The 23,306-nt window shown below is 56.1% G+C and overlaps 1 protein-coding gene across 1 annotated transcript in view; it reads left to right on the top strand.

The window, feature by feature from the left end:
- The window catches only part of Ryr1 (ryanodine receptor 1), a 120,274-nt gene that overhangs the window by 34,641 nt on the left and 62,327 nt on the right, over window positions 1–23,306 (top strand). Inside the window, 23 exon segments of the mRNA XM_051162053.1 lie at window positions 898–984; window positions 1,072–1,298; window positions 2,048–2,660; window positions 5,963–6,229; window positions 6,516–6,716; window positions 7,151–7,262; window positions 10,847–10,993; window positions 11,879–12,152; window positions 13,382–13,496; window positions 13,583–13,715; window positions 14,621–14,715; window positions 15,725–15,860; window positions 16,047–16,233; window positions 16,322–16,430; window positions 17,666–17,786; window positions 17,890–18,059; window positions 19,088–19,308; window positions 19,409–19,499; window positions 20,290–20,430; window positions 20,986–21,149; window positions 21,263–21,341; window positions 21,537–21,626; window positions 22,681–22,821. Coding sequence (XP_051018010.1) covers window positions 898–984; window positions 1,072–1,298; window positions 2,048–2,660; window positions 5,963–6,229; window positions 6,516–6,716; window positions 7,151–7,262; window positions 10,847–10,993; window positions 11,879–12,152; window positions 13,382–13,496; window positions 13,583–13,715; window positions 14,621–14,715; window positions 15,725–15,860; window positions 16,047–16,233; window positions 16,322–16,430; window positions 17,666–17,786; window positions 17,890–18,059; window positions 19,088–19,308; window positions 19,409–19,499; window positions 20,290–20,430; window positions 20,986–21,149; window positions 21,263–21,341; window positions 21,537–21,626; window positions 22,681–22,821 — 3,921 coding nt within the window.

Here is a 23,306-nt window from a genome sequence, read left to right as displayed (position 1 = left end):
AAAAAAAAAAAAGTCATTGTTTGGTCAGAATCTCAGGAAAGCGGTATCTTTTAACGAGTTTCTATGTTCTTTTTTTTTTTTTTTTTTAAAGATTTATTATTATTTATACAGTGCTCTGCCTGCATGTACACCTGCAGGCCAGAAGAGGGCGCCAGATCTCACTATAGATGGTTGTGAGCCACCATGTGGTTGCTGGGAATTGAACTCAGGACCTCTGGAAGAGCCGTCAGTGCTCTTAACCTCTGAGCCATCTCTTTGGAGTTTCTATGTTCTTTAAATCGCCTCACATATTGCCCTTTCTCCTTCCTTTTTTTTTTTTTAAAGACAGGGTCTTTTATTTATTTATTTATTTATTTCGAGACAGGTCTCTCTGTGTAGCCCTGGCTGTCCTGGACTCACTCTGTAGACCAGGCTGTCCTCGAACTCACAGCGATCCACCTGCCTCTGCCTCCTGAGCGCTGGGATTAAAGGCGTGCGCCACCACGCCCGGCTCTTAATGCTTTTCTTGTCGTGTGTCTCCTGTAAACTAACGGTTGGGTCTATGGGTGCAGTTTGGCTCTGGCAAGGCTGTCCCCCACCAGTGTTCTTTGGGAGACAGGGAGGCATTGGAAGGTGGGTTCCACTAGGACAGACAGAGGAGGCCAGTCAGGGGGCGCTCTGGCTTCTGACGAGTGAGCAAGGAAAGGCATTCCTCGAGGTACCATGACGCGCACAAAGATGTAGCTGACAGGTCGCTCCGAAGGTGATGCTTGGCCTGTCTGCGTCAGGGTGGCCCCGCCCAAGCCTCACCCCTAGCCCCTGCCGCCTCCAGCGCCCAAGTGTGGATATACAAAACTGGGCCACGGCAGAGGCCACGCTGCGCCCTCTCTCACGCCTTGACCCCTTCGCCCTCGCCAGGTGGAACCCAACACGAAGCTATTTCCTGCTGTCTTTGTCCTGCCCACCAACCAGAACGTGGTCCAGTTTGAGCTGGGGAAACAGAAGGCAAGGAGGCAGGGATGGAAAGGAGCGGGCTGAGGGTACCCGTGCAGGGCGTGGCTTCCTGACTCCGCCCTTTCTCCCAACCCGTAGAACATCATGCCGCTGTCAGCCGCCATGTTCCTGAGCGAGCGCAAGAACCCAGCCCCACAGTGCCCGCCAAGGCTGGAGGTGCAGATGCTGATGCCCGTCTCCTGGAGCCGAATGCCCAACCACTTCCTCCACGTGGACACACGGCGTGCTGGAGAGCGGCTTGGCTGGGCTGTGCAGTGCCAGGAGCCGCTCACCATGATGGCGCTGCACATCCCAGAGGAAAACAGGTCAGGGCCCTGCGGGGCTCAGTGGATCTCCCAACTACAACCCCACGGCTCCTCCACACGATCCTAGGAATCTCCAGGTCTTATGGGCGGGGACCCAGGCTGGGCGCGGTGGCGCATGCGCCTTTAATCCCAGCACTCGGGAGGCAGAGGCAGGCGGATCTCAGTGAGTTCGAGGCCAGCCTGGTCTACAATGCAAGTACAGGACAGCCAAGGCTACACAGAGAAACCCTGTCTCAGAAAACAGAACAGAACAGAACAAAACAAAACGTTATTATTACCTTGAGATGGGGGAGAGGTGGGTGTCTCCCTTCCAAGGTTTTTGAGGGAAGGTCTCACGTAGCCCAGGCTAGCCCTGAACTGGCTATATAGCTGGGGATGGCCTTGAACTTCCTTGATTTTTCCTCCTCCCATCTCCTACCCGCTTTCGGCACGGTCTCCTTAAGTTCCCCAGCCTGACACCAGGGTTTCTGGAACTTGCCAGAGAGACCTCAAACCTGTTTCAGAAACCCCAAGTGTAAGGTGGGGGGGAACCCAAGCAGCACCACGGAAAGGCTCCTGGATCCAGAGCCAGCGCCCCCACTTCTCCCCCATCCCCCATCCCCCCCTTGGAGCCTGATCCTGTAGGACACTGAGATTCCTAGCCAGAGCCACCGATTTCCCACTGGAGCCTCTCTGAGGTCCCTGCCCCCCACCCCCACCCCGCGCCGCCGCCGCTGCCCCTGACTGTGGCGCCCCAATCTCTGCCGCAGGTGCATGGACATCCTGGAGCTGTCCGAGCGGCTGGACCTACAGCGCTTCCACTCGCACACGCTCTCGCTGTATCGCTCAGTGTGCGCCCTGGGCAACAACCGCGTGGCTCATGCCCTGTGCAGCCACGTGGACCAGGCGCAGCTGCTGCACGCCCTGGAGGACGCGCACCTGCCGGGGCCCCTGCGCGCGGGCTACTACGACCTCCTCATCAGCATCCACCTGGAAAGCGCCTGCCGCAGCCGTCGCTCCATGCTGTCCGAGTACATCGTGCCCCTCACGCCGGAGACGCGCGCCATCACGCTCTTCCCACCGGGGCGAAGCGAGGAAGACGGGCCCCGCCGCCACGGTCTGCCTGGCGTAGGAGTCACGACCTCCCTGAGGCCCCCGCACCATTTCTCGCCCCCGTGTTTTGTGGCCGCCTTGCCAGCTGTTGGGGCCACAGAGGCTCCTGCCCGCCTCAGCCCCGCCATCCCGCTAGAGGCTCTGCGAGACAAGGCGCTGAGAATGTTGGGCGAAGCCGTTCGGGACGGAGGGCAGCATGCTCGTGACCCCGTCGGGGGCTCCGTGGAGTTCCAGTTCGTGCCAGTACTCAAGCTAGTGTCTACCCTCCTGGTAAGGGCTCCCTCCGGCTTCTCTCCCCCATTCATCCACATTCGAAGTTCTGCGTCCACCTTCGGTGTTATCAGCCCCCCCACCTGTTAGCACAGTCTACGAATCATTCGTCTCCTCACCCGTCTCTCCATCCACCTTTCGGTTTATCCATCATCTACCTGTTTATCATCCATTCTTCCTTTAATCCAGTCACCTATCTTTTTTCTTTAAGATGCATTCATTTATGTATTTATTATGTATACAGTGTTGTGCCTGCATTTACACCTGCAGGCCAGAAGAGGGCGCCAGAGCTCACTATAGGTGGCTGTGAGCCACCATGTGGTTGCTGGGAATTGAACTCAGGACCTCTGGAAGAGCAGTCAGTGCTCTTAACCTCTGAGCCGTCTCTCCAGCCCCCAGTCACCTATCTTCTATTCATATGTCCTCAATATCTTCCTCCTTCCCCCAACCTCCCCCACCTGCCCAATCTTCCGTCCCTCCATCTACCCATCTCCCCACTCAATTATACACACCCTCATCTTCTCACCCACAAGTGGCTCCAGCTTTCTCTTTTCCTGTCCGCCCGTCTATCCATCCACCCACCCACCTACCCGTTTTCCACGCGGCAGTCACCCATCTCGGCTGGCGTTCCTTCAGACACGACCCCATGTCCCTCCCTCATATGTCTATTGATATGTATTCCCTCCGTATAGTGTATAAGCCCTGCCTTTCACCTGTGAATGCCCAGCCGCGAGTGCGTCCGTTTCCGCTTGCCCTTCCGCCCCCGCCTCTCCATCGGACGCGCATCCGTCCGACGACCTATACCACCCGTTCATGTCTGCCCTCCTATGTTGGGCTTAGTCACAGGCTCACATCACCATTCATCCAGCTTTTCGTGGCGTGAGCCGACCCAACCGCCCATCAACACTCCAGCTTCCGGGCCTGTCTGCTCCTTTATCTACACTTATTTCTTTGCTCCTGCACCTCTCAGTCTGTTTTCGTTTCTGTTCTATTGCCGTGAAGAGACACCATGACCAAGGCAACTCTTATGAAAAGGAAGCGTTTAACTGGGCGGGGGCCGGGGCGGGGGGCTTGATTATAGTTTTGGAGGGTTAGTTGGTCCATTATCGTCACGGCAGTAGACGGACAGACAGCTGACGGGATTTACATCCTGATCCACAGGCGGAAGGCAGAGAGAAGCTGGGCCTGGCATGGGCTTTTGAAACCTGAAAACCCATCCCCAGAATCACTCAGACTCCAACAAGGCCACACCTCACAACAAGGCCACACCTCCTTCAACGAGGCCACACCTCCCCCAGCAAGGCCACACCTCCCCTAACAAGGCCACACCTCCCCCAGCAAGGCCACACCTCCCCAGCAAGGCCACGCCTCCCCCAGCAAGGCCACGCCTCCCCCAGCAAGGCCACACCTCCCCAGCAAGGCCGCGCCTCCCCCAGCAAGACCACACCTCTCCAACAAGGCCACACACACCTCCCCTAACAAGGCCACACCTCCCCCAGCAAGGCCACACCCCCCAACAAGGCCACACCTCCCCAGCAAGGCCACACCTCCCCGGCAAGGCCACGCCTCCCCCAGCAAAGCCACGCCTCCCCCAGCAAGGCCAGGCCCCCAAGAAGCCGCACCTCCTGATCCTTCGCAAACAATTTATCAACTGGAGACCAAGGGTGCCAAGCGATGACCCTACGGGGCCGTTCTTGCTCAAACCCCCACACCGCCCACCCACAGCTTGCTGTGTATCCTTACTTCGTTCTCCTGTCATCTCTCCCTCCACCACCTCCTCCATCCCTCCACCGTACGCTCAGCTCCCCTTCAACGCCCTGTAATTCCGTCTATGAATCCAGCCAGCCAGCCAGGCCCCAGTCTTCCCTTCCATACCCCCGTCTATCAGCATCTTCCTGTGCCCGCTGAGCGCCGCTGTGCGCCGGGACCTGTGCGGCCGTTGTCAGGGGTCTCGGCATTGCTGGCCCAGGGTCCCCTGTGTCCGGGCTTGCGCGGACGGGCGCTTACCTGTGCAGGGGGGGCGCTTGTGTCCGGCATGATGAGGTCTGGGCCGCGTGAGCGAGACAGAGCAAGGACGGGGAAGGGTGGGGGGCTGCGGGGCGGTGTAGGGAAGTTCTTATCTTTCTCTTTGGCAAGTTCATAAAGAGATATATATAGTGTATCTTGGTCGTATCCAGCTCAAACCCCACGGTACTGGCGGAGCTTAAGGAAAGCGGAGAGCAAGGTGGGGATGGCATTTGGCCTGTGGGAGCAGCCATATCAGCCGGCGGGAGGAGCTGTGTCAGCCAGTGGGAGGAGCCTATCAGCCAGTGGGAGGAGCTGTGTCAGCCGGTGGGAGGAGCCTATCAGCCAGCGGGAGGAGCTGTATCAGCCAGTGGGAGGAGCCGTATCAGCCAGTGGGAGGAGCCGTATCAGCCAGTGGGAGGAGCCTATCAGCCAGTGGGAGAGGACCTGTATCAGCCACTGGGAGGACCTGTATCAGCCACTGGGAGGAGCCTATCAGCCAGTGGGAGGAGCCGTATCAGCCAGTGGGAGGAGCCGTATCAGCCAGTGGGAGGAGCCGTATCAGCCAGTGGGAGGAGCCTATCAGCCAGTGGGAGGACCTGTATCAGCCACTGGGAGGACCTGTATCAGCCACTGGGAGGAGCCTATCAGCCAGTGGGAGGAGCCGTATCAGCCAGTGGGAGGAGCCGTATCAGCCAGTGGGAGGAGCCATATCAGCCAGTGGGAGGAGCCGTACCAGCCAGTGGGAGGAGCCGTATCAGCCAGTGAGAGGAGCTGTATCAGCTGGTAGGAGGAGCTGTATCAGCCAGTGGGAGAACCTGTATCAGCCAATGGGAGGAGCCGTATCAGCCAGTGGGAGGAGCCGTATCAGCCAGTGGGAGGAGCCGTATCAGCCAGTGGGAGGAGCCGTACCAGCCAGTGGGAGGAGCCGTATCAGCCAGTGAGAGGAGCTGTATCAGCTGGTAGGAGGAGCTGTATCAGCCAGTTGGAGGACCTGTATCAGCCAATGGGAGGAGCCGTATCAGCCAGTGGGAGGAGCCGTATCAGCTAGTGGGAGGAGCCATATCAGCCGGTAGGCGGAGCCGTATCAGCCAGTGGGAGGAGCCATATCCGCCAATGGGAGGGGCCATATCAACCGGTGGGAGGAGCCATATCAGTCGGTGGGCGGAGCCATTTCAGCCTATACTGAGATGGTCCTGGCATGTGCGGGAGAAGCTGGTCCAGAGAGTGGGGCTGGGGCGAGAGCGGGAAGTCTTCCGGGGCCATGGGGAAGGAAGGACTCAGACCTTGTCCCGCAGGTGATGGGTGTCTTCAGCGACGAGGACGTGAAGCAGATCCTGAAGATGATTGAGCCTGAAGTCTTCGCTGAGGAGGAAGGGGTAGAGGAGGAGGAGGAGGAAGAGGAAGACGAGGAGGAGAAAGAGGAGGACGAGGAGGAAGAGGCACACGAGAAGGAAGATGAGGAAAAAGAAGAGGAAGGGGAGGAGGAGGCGGCGGAAGAGGAGAAGGAAGGGCTGGAGGAGGGCCTACTTCAGATGAAGCTGCCAGAGTCTGTGAAGCTACAGGTGGGCTGAGTTCCCCGCCCCCCACCGCCCGCCCCCCCATCTTTCAGCCTCCATCCATCTGGGCTCAGGGACGCCCATACTGGTGTCCAGTGGAAATGGCAGTGGGGGTGGATCTAGCTTGGAGTGATTGCTCTGATTTCCACCCAAGGGGGGCCCATGGCGGAGGCTGACTCAACGACCCCAGCAGCCCATGAGGTTGGATGCTGGGCAGGGCGATGGAGGGGGCAGGGCGGGCACTGAAGGGTCTCGCCAGCGTCCCTCCCGCCGCCTGGCTGTCCTCCCTTAGATGTGTCACCTCCTGGAGTATTTCTGCGACCAAGAGCTGCAGCACCGCGTGGAGTCCTTGGCGGCCTTTGCGGAGTGCTACGTGGACAAGCTCCAGGGCAACCAGCGCGGGCGCTACGGCCTCCTCATGAAGGCGTTCACCATGAGTGCGGCCGAGACTGCGAGGCGCACCCGGGAGTTCCGCTCTCCGCCCCAGGAGCAGGTCGGCTGAGCCCCTAACCCCAACCTCAGCTCTCCTCAGTCCCAGCTGATCAACCCTGGTCACCTTCAAAACTGCTGCTCACCCGACATGGAGCATGCCCCGTATCTACCCTCTGCCTCAGGCATTCTTTTTTTGTTTGTTTGTTTGTTTTGTGTTTTTCGAGATAGGGTTTCCCTGTGTAGCCTTGCCTGTCCTGGACTCCCTTTGTAGACCAGGCTGGCCTCGAACTCACAGCGATCCGCCTGCCTCTGCCTCTCCCGAGTGCTGGCACTAAAGGCGTGCGCCACCACCGCCCGGCCCCCCTGAAGCATTCTTTAGTGACTCGCAGTTGGGGGTCACAATCTTAGAGGCTTGCAGTTGGACCTGTGACCTTTGACCCTGATCAGAAGTCAGAGGCCTTTAATCGAGAATTTAATCGAGAATTTGTTGTCTAGATCAACATGCTATTGCAATTCAAAAATGGTGCGGACGAAGAAGACTGCCCTCTCCCCGAAGAGATCCGACAGGACTTGGCTAACTTTCACCAAGACCTGCTGGCGCACTGTGGTAAGGACAGAAATTCAGAGAGCCCTCCTCCCTCCCTCAAATACTTCCTTTCGCTATCTCTCCTGGCGTGTCAGTAAGATTGCCTGATCTTAAAACACCCGTGTAGGGGCTGGAGAGATGGCTCAGCAGTTAACAGCAGTGGCTGTTCTTCCTGAGGACCTGAGTCTGATCCCCAGCGCCCACATGGCGGCTCCCAACCATCTGTACCTCCAGTTTCAGAACATCCAACAGGGCTTATTTTTTATTTTGTTTTTTTGTTTTTTGGCCATTATGGGCAGACACATGGTACACAGACACGCATGCAAGCAAAACATTTACAAGAGTAAAATAAAAAGAAATAGATCTCTGGCCAGGTGTGGTGGCGCAGGCCTTTAATCTCAGCACTTGGGAGGCAGAGGCAGGCGGATCTCTGTGAGTTCGAGGCCAGCCTGGTCTACAAAGCAAGTCCAGGACAGCCAAGGCTACACAGAGAGACCTTGTCTCAAAAAACCAAAAAAAATTTTTCAGTTATTATATTTTCCCTTCTAAATTAAAAAAAAATATATATATTTGTTTAGCAATAGTGTGGTTGTTATGTTTTTAAAAATAATGTATTTATTTTTATTTTATGTACATTGTTGTTTTGACTGCATGAACATCTGTGTGAGAGTGTCAGATCTCCTGGAACAGAAGTTACACACATGTGGCTGCTGTAAATTGAACATGGGACCTCTGGAAGAGCAGCTAGTGCTCTTAACTTCTGAGCCATCTCTCCAGCCCATTATGTGTTGTTGTTGTTATTTTTTTTTCTAAGTCCAGTTCTCATGTAAAACAGCCTGACCGTGAACTGGACATGTAGCCAAGGACGGCCTTGATTTCCCAATCCCCTGCTTCCACCTCCTGGGTGCTGGGACGACAGGTGGGCACCAACACACCCAGCTCTATACCTTTCTACAGGGTTTTTTTTATAACACTTACCTTCTTATTGGTATTCTCTACTGAGCCCAGTGTGGTGGCACATGCATTTAATTCTAGCACTTAGGAGACGAAGGCAGAAAGGCCTCTGTTAATTTGAGGCCAGCCTGGTCTACATATCAAGTGCCAGGACAATGAGACCCTGTCTCAAAACACACACACACACACACACACACACACACACAGACAAGAAATTAATAATAATAATAATAATAATAATAATAATAATAATAACAAATATTTAATTTAAATTAAATATTAAATATTTAAATAAATGTTAAATATTTAAAATATTAAAATAAAAATATTATTATTGTTATTATTATTATTATTATTTCTGATGTATGTCCCATTGGCAGCATACTTCTTTAAATTCTTTGGACACTCTCTTCGTTCTTTTCTGTTCTTTGAACATATTTGCAAGAGTTGATTCGAAAGACAAATACTTCTGGTAATGTGGCTTATGTCAGTTCTCAGGAGGCTGAGGCAGGAGGATCGCTACAAGTTTGAGACTAGCCTGGGCTACATAGCTAGTTCAAGGCCAATCTGGTCTACAGGATCCTCCTGTCTCAAAGAGCCAACAGTTCTTTTTTCTCCTCAAATTAATAAAAATAAGCATAGCTGGTCACATCAGCACACACCTGTCATCCCATCACTTAGGCAGCAGAATTCTTTTTTTTTTTCTAGACAAGGTTTTTCTGTGTAGCCTTGACTGTCCTGGACTTGCTTTGTAGACCAGGCTGGCCTCGAACTCACAGCGACCCGCCTGCCTCTGCCTCCCGAGTGCTGGGATTAAAGGTGTGCACCACCACCGCCCAGCTGAGCAGCAGAATTCTAAGCTGACCTAGAGCCTTCCTCCATAGAGTGACTGAGTCGACTCCTGGTCGGAGGAGGAGGAAAATGAAAACTTCCCAGAGACCATGCCCAGGAGAGAAAGAGACAAATGATTGCATGTGTGCATGAACAACCCAATGAATGATGGCTGGCTGGCTGGATGATGGATGGATGGATGAATGATGGATGATGGATGAATGATGGTTGGATAGATGATGGATGGATGATGATTGGATGGATGATGGATGGATGATGGATGATGGATGGATGATGGATGGATGGATGGTGGATGGATGGTGGATGGATGATGGATGATGGATGAATGATGGATGGTGGATGGATAATGGATGGATGGGTGATGGATGGATGGATGATGGATGGATGGATGATGGATGGATGGATGATGGATGTGGCTGGATGATGATGGATGCTGGTGAATGTGGCTGGTGGCTGGTTGCTGGATGCTGGCTGGCTGGTGGATGGATGGGCTGGATGGGTGCTGGTGGATGGATCTGGCTGGATGGTGCATGGTGGCTGGATCTGGATGGCTGGCTGACTGGCTGGCTGGCTGCTGGTGGCTGGCTGGCTGCTGCTGGCTGTGGCTGGATGTGGCTGGCGGTGCTGGCTGGCTGGTCGATGGCTGCTGGCTGGCTGGCTGGCTGCTGGCTGGCTGGTGGCTGCTGGCTGCGCTGGCTGAGATGGCTGTGGCTGGATAGCTGGACTGGCTGGCTGCTGGCCGGCTGCGGTGGCTGGCTGCTGGCTGGCTGGCTGGCTGCGGGCTGGCTGGCTGGCTGGCTGGCTGGCAGCTGCTGGCTGGCTGGCTGCTGGCTGGATGGCTGCTGGATGGCTGGTGGCTGGCTGGCTGCTGATGGCTGGCTGGCTGGTGGCTGGCTGCTGGCTGGCTGGCTGGTGGCTGGCTGCTGGCTGGCTGGCTGCTGGCTGGATGGTGGCTGGCTGTGCTGGCTGCGGGCTAGCGGTGGTGGTGGCTGGCTGCGGGCTGGCTGGCTGCTGGCCGGCTGGCTGGTGGCTGGCTATGGCTGGCTGGCTCGCTGCTGGCTCGCTGCTGGCTGGCTGGCTGGTGGCTGGCTGCTGGCTGGTGGCTGCTGGCTGGCTGGTGGCTGGCTGGCTGCTGGCGGCTGCTGCTTGGCTGGCTGCTGGCTGGCTGCTGCTTGGCTGGCTGGCTGGCTGGTGGCTGCTGCTGGCTGGTGGCTGCTGGCTGGCTGGGGCTGGCTGGCTGCTGGCTGGCTGCTGCTTGGCTGGCTGCGGCTGGCTGCTGGCTGGCTGCTGCTGGCTGGCTGGCTGGCTGGCTGGTGGGCTGGCTGCTGGCTGGGTGGCTGCCTGGCTGGATGGCTGCTGGTTGGCTGGCGCTGGCTGTGCTGGCTCGCTGGCTGGCTCTGGCTGGGTGCTGGCTGCTGGGATGTGGGGATGCTGGCTGCTGGCTGGCTGCTGGCTGGCTGGCTGGCTGGCTGCTGGCTGGCTGGCTGCTGGCTGGCTGGCTGGCTGCTGCTGGCTGGCTGGCTGCTGGCTGGCTGCTAGGCTGGCTGCTGGCTGGCTGCTGGCTGGCTGGCTGCTGCTGGCTGGAGCTGGCTCGCTGGCTGCTGGATCGCTGGCTGCTGGCTGGCTGCTGGTTGGCTGGCTGCTGGCTGGGCTGGCTGCTGTGGCTGGCTGCTGCTGGCTGGCTGGATGGTGCTGGCTGGCTGAGTGGCTGGCTTGTGGGTGGCTGGCTGCTGGCTGGCTGCTGGCTGCAGCCGCCGCACCCCGCCAGGCGTCCCCCCCCCCTTCTTGACCACCTCCAGGAATCCAGCTGGAGGGGGAAGAAGAGGAGCTGGAGGAGGAGACCACTCTGGGCAGTCGCCTGATGAGCCTTTTGGAGAAAGTCCGGCTGGTGAAGAAGAAAGAGGAGGAGCCTGAGGAGGAGCCGCCAGCCGAGGAGCACAAACCTCGTGAGGGCTGGGGACACCGGGGTGAAGACGGGTGGGGCGGGCGGCTCGAAGCTCTGGGAGCACGGAGAGTGGGAAGGGGAAGGCAAAGGGTGCTGGAGATGTGGTCCAGATGTCCGGGCTGTGGTTGACCGTGTGGCGGTGTCACTGACTGGAGCAGAGGGGCATCCAGCCTGGCGTGGTGACGGCTCCAGCACCACGGTGGCTTCTCTTTCCTTGTGGTCCTCGTTTTCATTTCTCTCGTGGTGAGATGATTTATGTGAGGAGTTAGAAAAGTGTGGTCAGTGTTGGGTGTCGCGGTGCACGCTGTGTGTTAGGCACACCCAAGACGGAGTCTCTGAAGCTGGTACAAGTTTGATCTTACAGGGTTTTGATTTTGGTTTTTAGGGTTTGTCTTTTTATTGTTGTTGTTTTGATTGATTGGTTGCTTGATTAAATGTGTGTGCTTAAGCTGCATGTACACCTTCAGGCCAGAAGAGGGCGCCAGATCACATTATAAATGGTTGTGAGCCACCATGTGGTTGCCGGGAATTGAACTCAGGACCTCTGGACGAGCAGGTGGCGCTCTTAACCTCTGAGCCGCCTGTCCAGGCTTGTTTGTTTGTTTTGAGATGTTTCATTATGTAGACTTGGGACTTAACTATGTAAAGTAGTGTGGCCTCAAACTGGCAGAAACCCTCCTGCCTCTGCCTCCTAAGTGCAGCCTGGCTCTGGCTGCAGAAGCCAGGGGAGGGGCGGGGGGAGGAGGAAGAGATCGATTCTTGGGACAATAGGAAAAATTATCTCAATCCATGCAAATGGAAGACAGGGCAGCTGGTGACAGAGGAGGGCTCCCCACCCCACCCCCTGGTTCAGAGATGCAGCCTAGTGTCCCAATCTTTCCCCCAGAGTCCTTGCAGGAGCTGGTCTCCCACACTGTGGTGCGCTGGGCCCAGGAGGACTTTGTTCAGAGCCCGGAGCTGGTCCGCGCCATGTTCAGCCTTCTACACCGGCAGTACGATGGTCTCGGCGAGCTGTTGCGTGCCCTGCCCCGGGCCTACACCATCTCTCCTTCCTCGGTGGAGGACACCATGAGCCTGCTGGAGTGCCTGGGCCAGATCCGCTCACTGCTCATTGTGCAGATGGGTCCCCAGGAGGAGAACCTTATGATCCAGAGTATTGGGTGAGTGTTTCTCCCCAGCCAGGCTGCCCAGGGGCTGCACTGTCCCTTCCCATGGTCCCCTTTGCCCCAACAGCTAACCCTCCCTTGGAAGCTCCCGCTCACTGCGTGACTCTTGGCGCCTCTGTGTCTGAGCTTACAGCCCTCCACGGTGACAAAGGGAATGACCACGCTTACCCCGCAGAGAGGGCGTGGGGCCTCGGGCCCGGGTGCTGATGTCATAAGCTAACAAGGTTGGGGTGGTGTCTCAGGCCTTGCCCTCCCAGCACTCGAGAAAGCTGAGACAGGAAGATCTTGAGTTCCAGGTCATCCTGGGCTACGCAGGAATTTCTAGACCAGCCTGGGCCACATAGTGAGACAGCGTCTCAGAATAATAAATATTAATGGCTGGGCCGATGAAATGGCTCAGTGGGTAAAAAGAGACAACCAACCCCAGCAAACTGTCTATGGGATGTGTGTACCTCCCTCACAAAACGCATAAACAAACAAACAAACAAATAACACACATTTCTTACCAAAAAAATAGGGACTGGAGAGATTGCCTCAGTAGTTAAAATCACGTACTGCTCTTCCAGAGGACCTGGGTTCAATTCCCAGCACCCACATTGGGCAGCTCACAACTGCCTGTAACTCTCGTTCCTGCATGCACATGGTACACATGAACTTCTGCAGCTACACACATATACACAGAAATAAAAATAAAATTTAAAAACTGTTTTGAATAATGTTAAGTCCTGATAGTATTGAGTGTCCTGGCCAATGCACCTGCGTCATTTAAGCTCTGGTTGTATTTAAGCTGGACCCTCATTCGCCCAACATTTGGGACTGCTGGAGGCAACATGGCAAAGATCTCCACCTTAGAGGAGCTCACCTCGGATCCAGACCTCCTTTTCCTCGTCTGTGACATCCCATAATTATAATTCCTGCCTCCCAGAGTGGGTAGAAGGATGAGTGAAGAGCTAGGTGGTGGCTCCCACCTGTCATCTGAAACAGAAGGATTCTTGTGAATTCTAAGCCATCCTGGGCTACATAGTTCCAGGCCAGCCTGGGGTATCAGAGTGAGATATGGTCTCAAAACCTAACTAAAACGAAACAAAAAAACAAAAAAGGATGGATGAATTTACATCTGTCAAGGTGCATAGAGAGTACGGATGTTGTCGCCATGGTGACTGTGGCTCTCCCTGGATGCGCCCCCACACTGTGCTAACTCCACACATTCTGTCTGCCCCAAGGAACATCATGAATAACAAAGTCTTCTACCAGCACCCAAACCTCATGAGAGCGCTGGGCATGCACGAAACCGTCATGGAGGTCATGGTGAACGTCCTCGGGGGTGGCGAGTCAAAGGTCAGGGGTCAGGATGGCTGCGGGGCGGGGGGCGGGGCGCTAAGTGCAGGCACTCACCACTGGCCTTCCCTGCCCTCTCCCCGCAGGAGATCCGCTTCCCCAAGATGGTGACAAGCTGCTGCCGGTTCCTCTGCTACTTTTGCCGGATCAGCCGGCAGAACCAGCGCTCCATGTTTGACCACCTGAGCTACCTGCTGGAGAACAGCGGCATCGGCCTGGGTGAGAAGCCCGGCAGCCTGGGAAGTCGGCCAGCCTGGGCCTCGCGAGACTCTGTCTCAAAAACCCAAATTAGGACACAGAGTGGCTCAGATAACCTTGGCCGACCCCACAGCTCACAGGGTAGCGAAGGAGTAAAGCTCAGTCTCAGACCCCGTTAACCCAGAGCGCCCCCCCCCCCCCCCCGCCCCGAGAACTGGGATTCGGAAAGCTCAGACCGGCTGAGGCACTTAGCCCATTTCGAGACAAGGCGGTCAGGAAGGGCTTCCCAGAGGAGGTGGCACCATCAAGACTGGGGAGGGGCCGGAGAGATTGCTCAGTGGCTAAGAGAGTGTATTGTTCCATCGGGAGGATCAGAGTTCAAGCCCCAGCACCCACTCACAAACCACCTGTCACTCCAGCCCCAAAGGATCTGGTGCCCTCTTCTGGCTTACATGTCCATCTTCACACACACACACATACACACACACACGCATACACATACACACATGCATGCACACACACACATACACACACACACATGCGCACACACACACACATACACACACACGCATGCACACACGCATATACACACACATACACACATTAACACATGCACAGGCACATACACACATCAACACGCACACACACACGCACACACACACATACACACATAAATACACATATACACATACACACAACGCACGCACACACACATACACACACACACATACACACATCAACACGCACACACACACACATAGACACACATAAATACACATATACACACACAACGCACATACACACATCAACACACATGCACACACATACACACACACACACACATGTACGCACGCATGCACGCACGCATAGGGGAAAGCCAGCCATATTCCTCCAAAGTCCACTCTGGTCACTCTTTGTCCTCACAGGCATGCAGGGCTCCACACCCCTGGATGTGGCAGCCGCCTCTGTCATTGACAACAACGAGCTGGCCTTGGCATTACAAGAGCAAGACCTGGAAAAGGTGAGGCAGGAGGATGCCTGGCCATGCCTGGGTGGGGGCGGGGCCCATGTGCTGGGACGGGGCACCCTGGACTGAAGCCGGCCATGCCTGGGGTGGGGGCGGGGCCCACGTGCTGGTCCTGAGCACCCTGGACTGAAGCCGGACATCCCGGGGGCCCAATCAGAAGGGGTCTAACTTGCAAGGAGCGGCCAGCAGCCAGTGGCTCCTTCACTGTATGCGAGAGGGGCTGGGAGCAGGCCGATGGGCTACCCTCCCCAGCTAGGTGGCCTTGGTGCCCGCCGAGGCTGAGTGGGGGCTCCAAGGGGGTTAGAGTTCAGCAACTAGAATCAGGGGTCCCTCTCCTTATTAATTGTCCCGGGAAAGAGACGGCTTCTCCTTCGTTTAATCAGCTCAGCGAATACGTAACCATGACTTTTGTGAAGCATTTATAGGTTCGTCTTTAAAAGTATTTATAAGCCATTGTGTGGTGGCGCACGTCTTTAATCCAACTTGGAGGCAGAGGCAGGCAAGTCTCTGTGAATTTGAAGCCAGCCTGGTCACCACAGTGAATTCCTGTGAGGCTACGTAGAGAGACCGTGTTTCCGGGAAAGGAAAAAAGAAATAAAAGACTGGCTAAAGTGACATTTGGCTAAAGCTCAGGATGATATAGGCAGACAGACAGACTGACCCAGGGGAAGAGCAGGGACAGAGGCCTTGGCACAGCCGACAGCCCACGATGGCTGAGAGGTGAAGTCACGGAAATCGTGTGAGGTCCTGTGGGCTGGGCCACTGAAGGATGCTGGACTTTATCCCAAGGGAGCAGACCCAGTGTTGTGCAGGGGAAAGGATGACCTGACTCACATTCATGATGAGGTGGGTTGTGGGATGGGAAAGGAAGCCCAGGAAAGGGGCAGCATTGGAGATGAGGCTCAGCTTGCTGGCGATCTGCAGGCTGAGGAGACCCAGGACAGCATCCCTGAATCTTGAGGAGGAACGCAGCCTTGGACTAAGCTCTCTTTCCGCATTGCAGGTCGTGTCTTACCTGGCAGGATGTGGCTTACAAAGCTGCCCCATGCTCCTGGCCAAAGGGTACCCCGACATCGGGTGGAATCCCTGTGGGGGTGAACGCTACCTGGACTTCCTGCGCTTTGCCGTCTTTGTCAACGGTGAGGCAGGGTGCGAGGTTTGGGGGTCACCGGCTAAAGCCTCCCTCTGGTGACAGCCGTACCCTGAGCCGAAGGCCTCCCCTGGGCTTGGGGGTCAACAGGGACCTGACATCACCCTTGGGTGTGTTGGGCTCTGGGGTTGTGTGAAATTCCCCCAAGAGCACTCCTGAACTTTCCGAATGCCAGGTGAGAGCGTGGAGGAGAACGCTAACGTCGTGGTGCGGCTGTTGATCCGCAAGCCCGAGTGCTTCGGACCTGCCCTGCGGGGTGAGGGTGGCTCAGGGCTGCTGGCCGCCATTGAAGAGGCCATCCGCATTTCTGAGGACCCTGCACGGGATGGACCAGGCGTCCGCAGGGACCGGCGGCGTGAGCAGTGAGTCCCCCGTCCCCTTCTCAGCACAGTAGCCACGGTTACCATTTCCCTGGATTGTTAACCGCCACCACCACCTTCTCCTCTACAGCTTTGGTGAGGAGCCCCCTGAGGAAAACCGGGTGCACCTGGGACATGCCATCATGTCCTTCTACGCCGCGTTGATCGACCTGCTGGGACGCTGTGCACCTGAGATGCATGTGAGCTCTGAGAGGTCAGGTGGGGTGGGAAAGTCCTGGGTGTGCATGGCCAACCTGCAACCTTCAACCTTAGCCAGCGTTCAGGCACCTGGCAGCGCTCATAGACCTCACTGTGGGTGTGGTCCTGGGCCAAGTGATGCTGGGCACACACTCATGACCAAGACACCCTCAGGACCCGGAGGACTCAACATAGGGGTGGGGAAGGTACATCCGGAGGGGCCCTTCAAGGAGACCATGCTGCACCCTGTCACACACACCTGTGACCACAGCACTGTAGAGGCAGGAACATTGGGAATTTGAGGCCAAGGCCCTGTCCTAACAGATAAAGCTGCATATGGTGGCACAGTTTGGTTTTTTGTTTGTTTGGTTGTTTGTTTGTTTGTTTGGTTGGTTTTTTGAAACAGGGTCTCTCTGTTTAACAGCTCTGACCGTCCTGGAACTTGCATTGTAGACCAGGCTGGCCTCGAACTCTCAGACATCCGCCTGCCTCTGCCTCCCGAGTGCTGGGATTAAAGGCATGCGCTACCGCCGCCCGGCAATGGTGGCGCAGTTTTGTAATCCCAGAACTTGGAAAGTAAAAGCAAGAGGATAAGTTCAGTGTCATCTTTGGCTGCTTAGCGAGTTAGAGGCCAGCCTGGGCGAGGTGAGAATGTGCCACAAACCACAAACAAACAAACAAGGAGCCTCTGGTTCAGTGTGGAAAGGCGCCTGCCACCAAAGCTGAAGACTTCATTTTGCTCACCGGGACCCACGTGGTGAAGGGAGAGCGCCCACTCCCCTTAGCTGCGCTCTGACCTCCGTGTGCATGTGCACCCCCTAATAAATGAAACATCTAGTCATGGGGGCGCAAGCCTTTAGTCCCAGCACTCGGGAGGCAGAGCAGGTGGGTCGCTGTGAGTTCGAGGTCAGCCTGCTCTACAAAGCGAGTCATGGACAGCCAGGGCTACACAGAGAGACCCTGTCTTGATAAAAACGAAAACAAACAACAGAAAGGAAGGAAGGAAGAAATGAGGAAAACGCCTGACATCAACCTGTGGCCTTCACACGAGGGGCACAGGAGCAAGTGCACATACTTGCATTCAGACGAACACACACATGCACACACATGTACAACACACACACACAAAGGAGGCTCTCCACTGTGGGTGTGTCAGGAACAGTTGGAATGCAGCGACTCCCCAATGGGGCTCAGTTGTCTGACTGCGCATGCGCCTTTCTCTGTCCGCCGCCTCCAGCTGATCCAAGCTGGTAAGGGCGAAGCCCTGAGGATCCGCGCCATCCTTCGGTCCCTCGTGCCCTTGGATGACCTCGTGGGCATCATCAGCCTCCCACTACAGATCCCTACCCTGGGCAAAGGTAGAGGAGAGCTGGAATTATTGAGGGAGCGATGCTGGGGGGCGGGGGAGGGGGGCAAGCGGGAGTGAAGCAGGCGCTAGCATCCCGCCCTCCTTGCCTGTAGATGGAGCCCTGGTGCAGCCAAAGATGTCTGCCTCCTTCGTGCCCGACCACAAGGCATCCATGGTGCTCTTCCTGGACCGAGTCTACGGCATCGAGAACCAGGACTTCTTGCTGCACGTGCTGGACGTGGGCTTCCTTCCTGACATGAGGGCGGCTGCCTCGCTGGACACGGTGAGCAGCCCCACCCAGCTGGTCGCCCCGCGTGCCTCCACACGGGACTGTAGGCTGAGAGGTGGCCTCAGCCGACCTGGGCTCCTGTGCGCATCCTGACCCCCGCCTTCACCGCTGTGACGGAGAAGAAACCCTGTGGGAAAACAGTTTTTTCTGGAGGGTGGGTAGGAATCAATCCCCAATACCTTCGCTTACGAGAAAGCATTGCCCGGGCGTGGCGGTACACACCTTCAACCTAGCATCACAGCGATGGAGGCCAGAGGGCGATGAGCTCCGTGGCTACAGTGAAACCTCGTCTCAGGAAACCAAAGCAAAGCCTAGAGTGGCAGAGGCAAGCTGACCACTGTGAATTGGGGGCCAGCCTGATCTACATGGCAAGTTCTAGGTCAGCCAGGGCTACATATTGTGACCTCGTCTTAAAACAAAGAAACAAACAAAGCAACAACAAAATGCTGGGCACGCCTGTAATCCCAGCACTCGGGAGGCAGAGGCAGGCGGATCTCTGTGAGTTTGAGGCTCAGCCTGGTCTACAGAGTGAGTCCAGGTCAGTCAAGGCTACACAGGGAAACCTTGTCTTGAAGAAACAAACAACAACAAAACAAACAAACAAAGCAACAACAAAATGCTGGGCATGCTTAAAATCCCGGCATTTCTGAGGCAGAGGCAGGAGGAGCAGCGGTTCCGGGCCAGCCTGGGCTACATGAGATCCTATGCAGAAGCTCAACACTGCAAAACAGCTAAATCAGAGGCATGGGGTTCCACAGTCAGTTGCCGGCTTTTGTCTTTGTGTGTGTGTGTGTGTGTGTGTGTGTGTGTGTGTGAGAGAGAGAGAGAGAGAGAGAGAGAGAGAGAGAGAGAGAGAGAGAGAGACACGGGGGCGGGCGCGGGAGGGAGATTTATTACTTATTACCTAGGTAATAAGGATGTGGGTAGAGATCTGGAGGAGTGAGATTTAGGAGAAAAACTGTTAAAAGCCTGGGTACCAAGGCAACGCCATCCCGTCTGACGGCCTCACCCCTGTATCCCAGGCTACTTTCAGCACCACGGAGATGGCGCTGGCGCTGAACCGCTACCTGTGCCTGGCGGTCCTACCGCTCATCACCAAGTGCGCGCCGCTCTTTGCGGGCACCGAGCACCGGGCCATCATGGTGGACTCGATGCTGCACACAATCTACCGACTGTCCCGGGGCCGGTCGCTCACCAAGGCACAGCGTGATGTCATCGAGGACTGCCTTATGGCGCTCTGCCGGTGAGGCACGGGGTGTCCCATAGGGGCGGGGTAGGGCGGAGCCGCCAGGCGGGGGCCTCTGGGGAGCTCTCTGCTCACCGTCTGGGCGTGTCCTCCTCAGGTACATCCGCCCGTCCATGCTGCAGCACCTGCTTCGACGCCTGGTGTTCGACGTGCCCATCCTCAATGAGTTCGCCAAGATGCCGCTCAAGGTGAGGGCAGCCCTCGGCGGAAGCCGTCCTTTTCGCACCCACGGTCTTATTAGCCTCGCCCACCTCAGCTAGAGGACAGTGAACCCTGAGGAAACCAATTAGCATGCTCTTTGCCGGCTGGGATTCCCATGACATTCTGTCTGCGTCACGGACGCTGCTAACAACCCTTAATTACCGCTTAATTTGCCTAACTAAGTGAGCCAGCCCCCGCCTCAATTAGCATATATCTTCAAGGAAAATCTACTTTCCCTAATTAGCATTTTATCCGCATGTCCAGACCACCAGCCTTCCAGCATTCAAATGAGTGCGTTTATTTGAATAAACAGTACCATAGCTATCCTGAATATTTGCATACTGTCTCTCCTGCTTTACCATTCGCATGCTAGTTTGCATAAGGAGATACCCTCCAAGTTAGACCGCCTTGCATAAGATGCCTAAATTAGCACCAACTCCCAAGTTGCATATTGGGTAGTGGAGGCCTTTTTGATTACCGTATATTTGCATGGGATGTTGCCTGTGTTTCTGTCGGACGCTCTGATTTGCATAGGCACGGATCGTCCCATTAGTGTGCGCACAGCTCTACCAGGAGACTGTTAGCGCGCCTGTTTCTGTAAAGACAACAAGCAAACCCAGCCGTAGTTTAATGCCCAGTCTGGCTCTCATTGAGAATACTAACTGTAGGTGGTGAGCAGTCCAGGGCCCGTTCTCATTTGCAAGCAGTGACCCACTCCGCCTCCTGCTCTCGCTGCCTGCCCTCATCTTGTGTCTCGTGTGTGTCTCTTGCTCTCAGCTTCTTACCAATCACTACGAGCGCTGCTGGAAGTATTACTGCCTCCCCACGGGCTGGGCCAACTTCGGGGTCACCTCTGAGGAAGAGCTACACCTCACACGCAAGCTCTTCTGGGGCATCTTTGATTCTCTGGCACATAAGGTCTGGGCACCCATGGGACCTCAGAGGATCCTATGTGGGGGCTTTGGGGGTTCGGGTTTGGAGATTTGGGGTGAAATCCCTGTTGGGTTGGTGGCACCCGCCTCTAATTCCAGCGTGAGGCGGAAGTAGGGGGACCAGGAATTCAAGTCACTGCGGATTATATATCAAGTTTAAGGACAGCCTGGGCTACATGAGACCTGCCTAAAAACCAAACCAGAAGCCGGGCGTGGTGGCGCACGTCTTTTATCCCAGCGCTCAGTAGGCAGAGGCAGGAGGATCGCTGTGAGTTCTAGGCCAGCCTGGTCTACAAAGTGAGTCCAGGACAGCCGGGGCTGTTACACAGAGAAATCCTGCCTGGAAAAACCAAACAAACAAACAAACAAACAAACAAACAAAAACCCCAGAACCAAGTGAGGCCTGGGCTTTGGGGAAAGTGACAAGCAGGTTGTGTGGGTTCGGACAGGAAAGTTGATGGTTGGAAAGTGGATTGGGGGCTGTAGGATTGGAAGCTAAGTGAAGTCTGCAGGATCCTCCCTTTATCCCTGGTGCCCTCAGAAATACGACCAGGAGCTTTACCGACTAGCCACGCCTTGTCTGTGCGCCATCGCGGGGGCACTGCCTCCTGATTACGTAGATGCCTCGTACTCATCCAAGACCGAGAAAAAGGCCACGGTGGACGCTGAAGGCAACTTTGACCCCCGGCCCGTGGAGACCCTCAAGTGAGATCCCGGGGGATGGACAAATGGTGGGGTTAGGGGCTGGGAGAACAGAAGGCACCAGAGAAAGCGGAAAGCCCCGCCCCGATGCCTGCCGACCCGGTCTCCTCTCACAGCGTCATCATCCCGGAGAAGCTGGACTCCTTCATTAACAAGTTTGCGGAGTATACCCACGAGAAATGGGCCTTCGACAAGGTGAACACGGGGTCCCCCAACCCCCCCTCCCCTCCTCTCTACGGGCCCCGTGTCTTCCCTGAGACCTCAGGTTGTCCTAGATCCCCAGTCATCCCAAAGACCCTCGCTGCTCGCCGAAAGCCCTCAGTCCCTGCGGGGTGCCCCTGCCTCACACCCCACCCTGCGTTCCTCCTCTCATCCGGATCCCGTCTCTAGATTCAGAACAACTGGTCCTATGGCGAAAATGCTGATGAGGAACTGAAGACCCACCCCATGCTAAGACCCTACAAGACCTTCTCAGAAAAGGTGACCCGACCTTAGGTCCCGGTGTCAGAGGTTGGAGGGAGACTCAAAAATTTTAGGGTCCGGGGAGGAGTGGGACAGCTTCATAGGTTGGCATCGGGGTCATGGACTTTGCCTTCTCCCATGATTGGATGCTTTGGGCTGGAGGTATAGGGTAGAGGTTAAGAGCACTGGCTCCTCTTCCCGAGGTCCTGAGTTCAATTCCCAGCAAACATGGTGGCTCACAGCCATCTATAGTGAGATCTGACGCCCTCTTCTGGCCTGCAGGTGTACATGCAGGCAGAACACTCATACACATAAAATAATTAATAATAAAAAAGAAAGAAAAAGATTGGATTCCTCGCCTGGAGGGCCCCAAAACCCTTATGCGCCTTCTCTTAGAAAGACTCCTTAGCCAGGTGTGGGTGGCACACGCCTTTAATCCCAGCACTCGGGAGGCAGAGGCAGGCGGATCTCTGTGAGTTCAAGGCCAGCCTGGTCTAAAAAGCGAGTCCAGGACAGCCAAGGCTACACAGAGAGACCCTGTCTCAAAAAAAAAAAAAAAAGTCCCTGATGGTGAGGCTTCTCTGGGGCTCTTGTGAAATGGGTGTCACTTGTTTACAGAGCAGGGTAGAGTCCTGGGTTCCGATCCAGACTGCCCCACTTCCTACTTGCCAGCCGCTAGTGGGCATCTCCTCCTTGAGCCTGTACAGAGCCGGGAAGCTGAACCAGGCTTTCCTGCTGGCCCCACAACCCCCACCCCCACCCCACCCTCATCCCCCACCCCACCCTCATCCCCCACCCCACCCTCAATGCCCACCCCACCCTCATCCCCCACCCCACCCTCATCCCCCACCCCCACCCTCATCCCCCACCCCCACCCTCAACCCCCCCCCCACCCTCACCCCCACCCCACCCTCATCCCCCACCCCACCCTCAACCCCCACCCCACCCTCATCCCCCACTCCACCCTCAACCCCCACCCCACCCTCAACCCCCACCCTCCACCCCCACCCCACCCCACCTACTCCGCCTCCCCCACCACCACCCTACCCTCCGCCTACTTCGCCTCCCCTAGGACAAGGAGATTTACCGCTGGCCCATCAAGGAGTCCTTGAAGGCCATGATTGCCTGGGAATGGACCGTAGAGAAGGCCAGGGAAGGCGAGGAGGAAAAGACGGAGAAGAAAAAAACAAGGAAGATATCTCAAACTGCCCAGGTGCGTTTGCTGGGAGGCAGTGAAGGGCTGAGCAAGGGGCGGGGGGCAGGGATCTAGGACGAGTGGGTCGGGTATGGTGGGACTGAGAAGTGTGGACCGGGGCTGGAGAGATGGCTCAGAGGCTGCTCTTCCAAAGGTCCTGAGTTCAAGCCCCAGCAACCACATGGTGGCTTACAACCGTCTATAGCGAGATCTGGCGCCCTCTTCTGGCCTGCGGGTGTATGTGCAGGCAGAACACTGTATACAGTAATAAGTGAATAAATGAGAGCTAAGGAGGGGTGGGTGGGAGCCGAATGGTAGAGGGGTGAGGTATCAATGAGGCCTGACAGAGAGGAGGTAAAGTAAAGAGAAGAGGACAGCCCAGAGCAAAACTCTCAGCACCGAAAGAGCAGCCATCGGTCTGAGGAATCACAGAGGAGGGTGGCTTAGAGCCAGGGCCTTAAGGAACCGGGCGCAGGGGAAGGTGTCTGGAGCCGGGGTCCGAG

This window comes from Acomys russatus, chromosome 19 (assembly GCF_903995435.1).
Source record: "Acomys russatus chromosome 19, mAcoRus1.1, whole genome shotgun sequence".
NCBI classification, from domain to species: domain Eukaryota; kingdom Metazoa; phylum Chordata; class Mammalia; order Rodentia; family Muridae; genus Acomys; species Acomys russatus.
The sequence above is the reverse complement of the archived record's forward strand: the minus strand, read 5'-3'. Positions and strand labels throughout refer to the sequence as shown.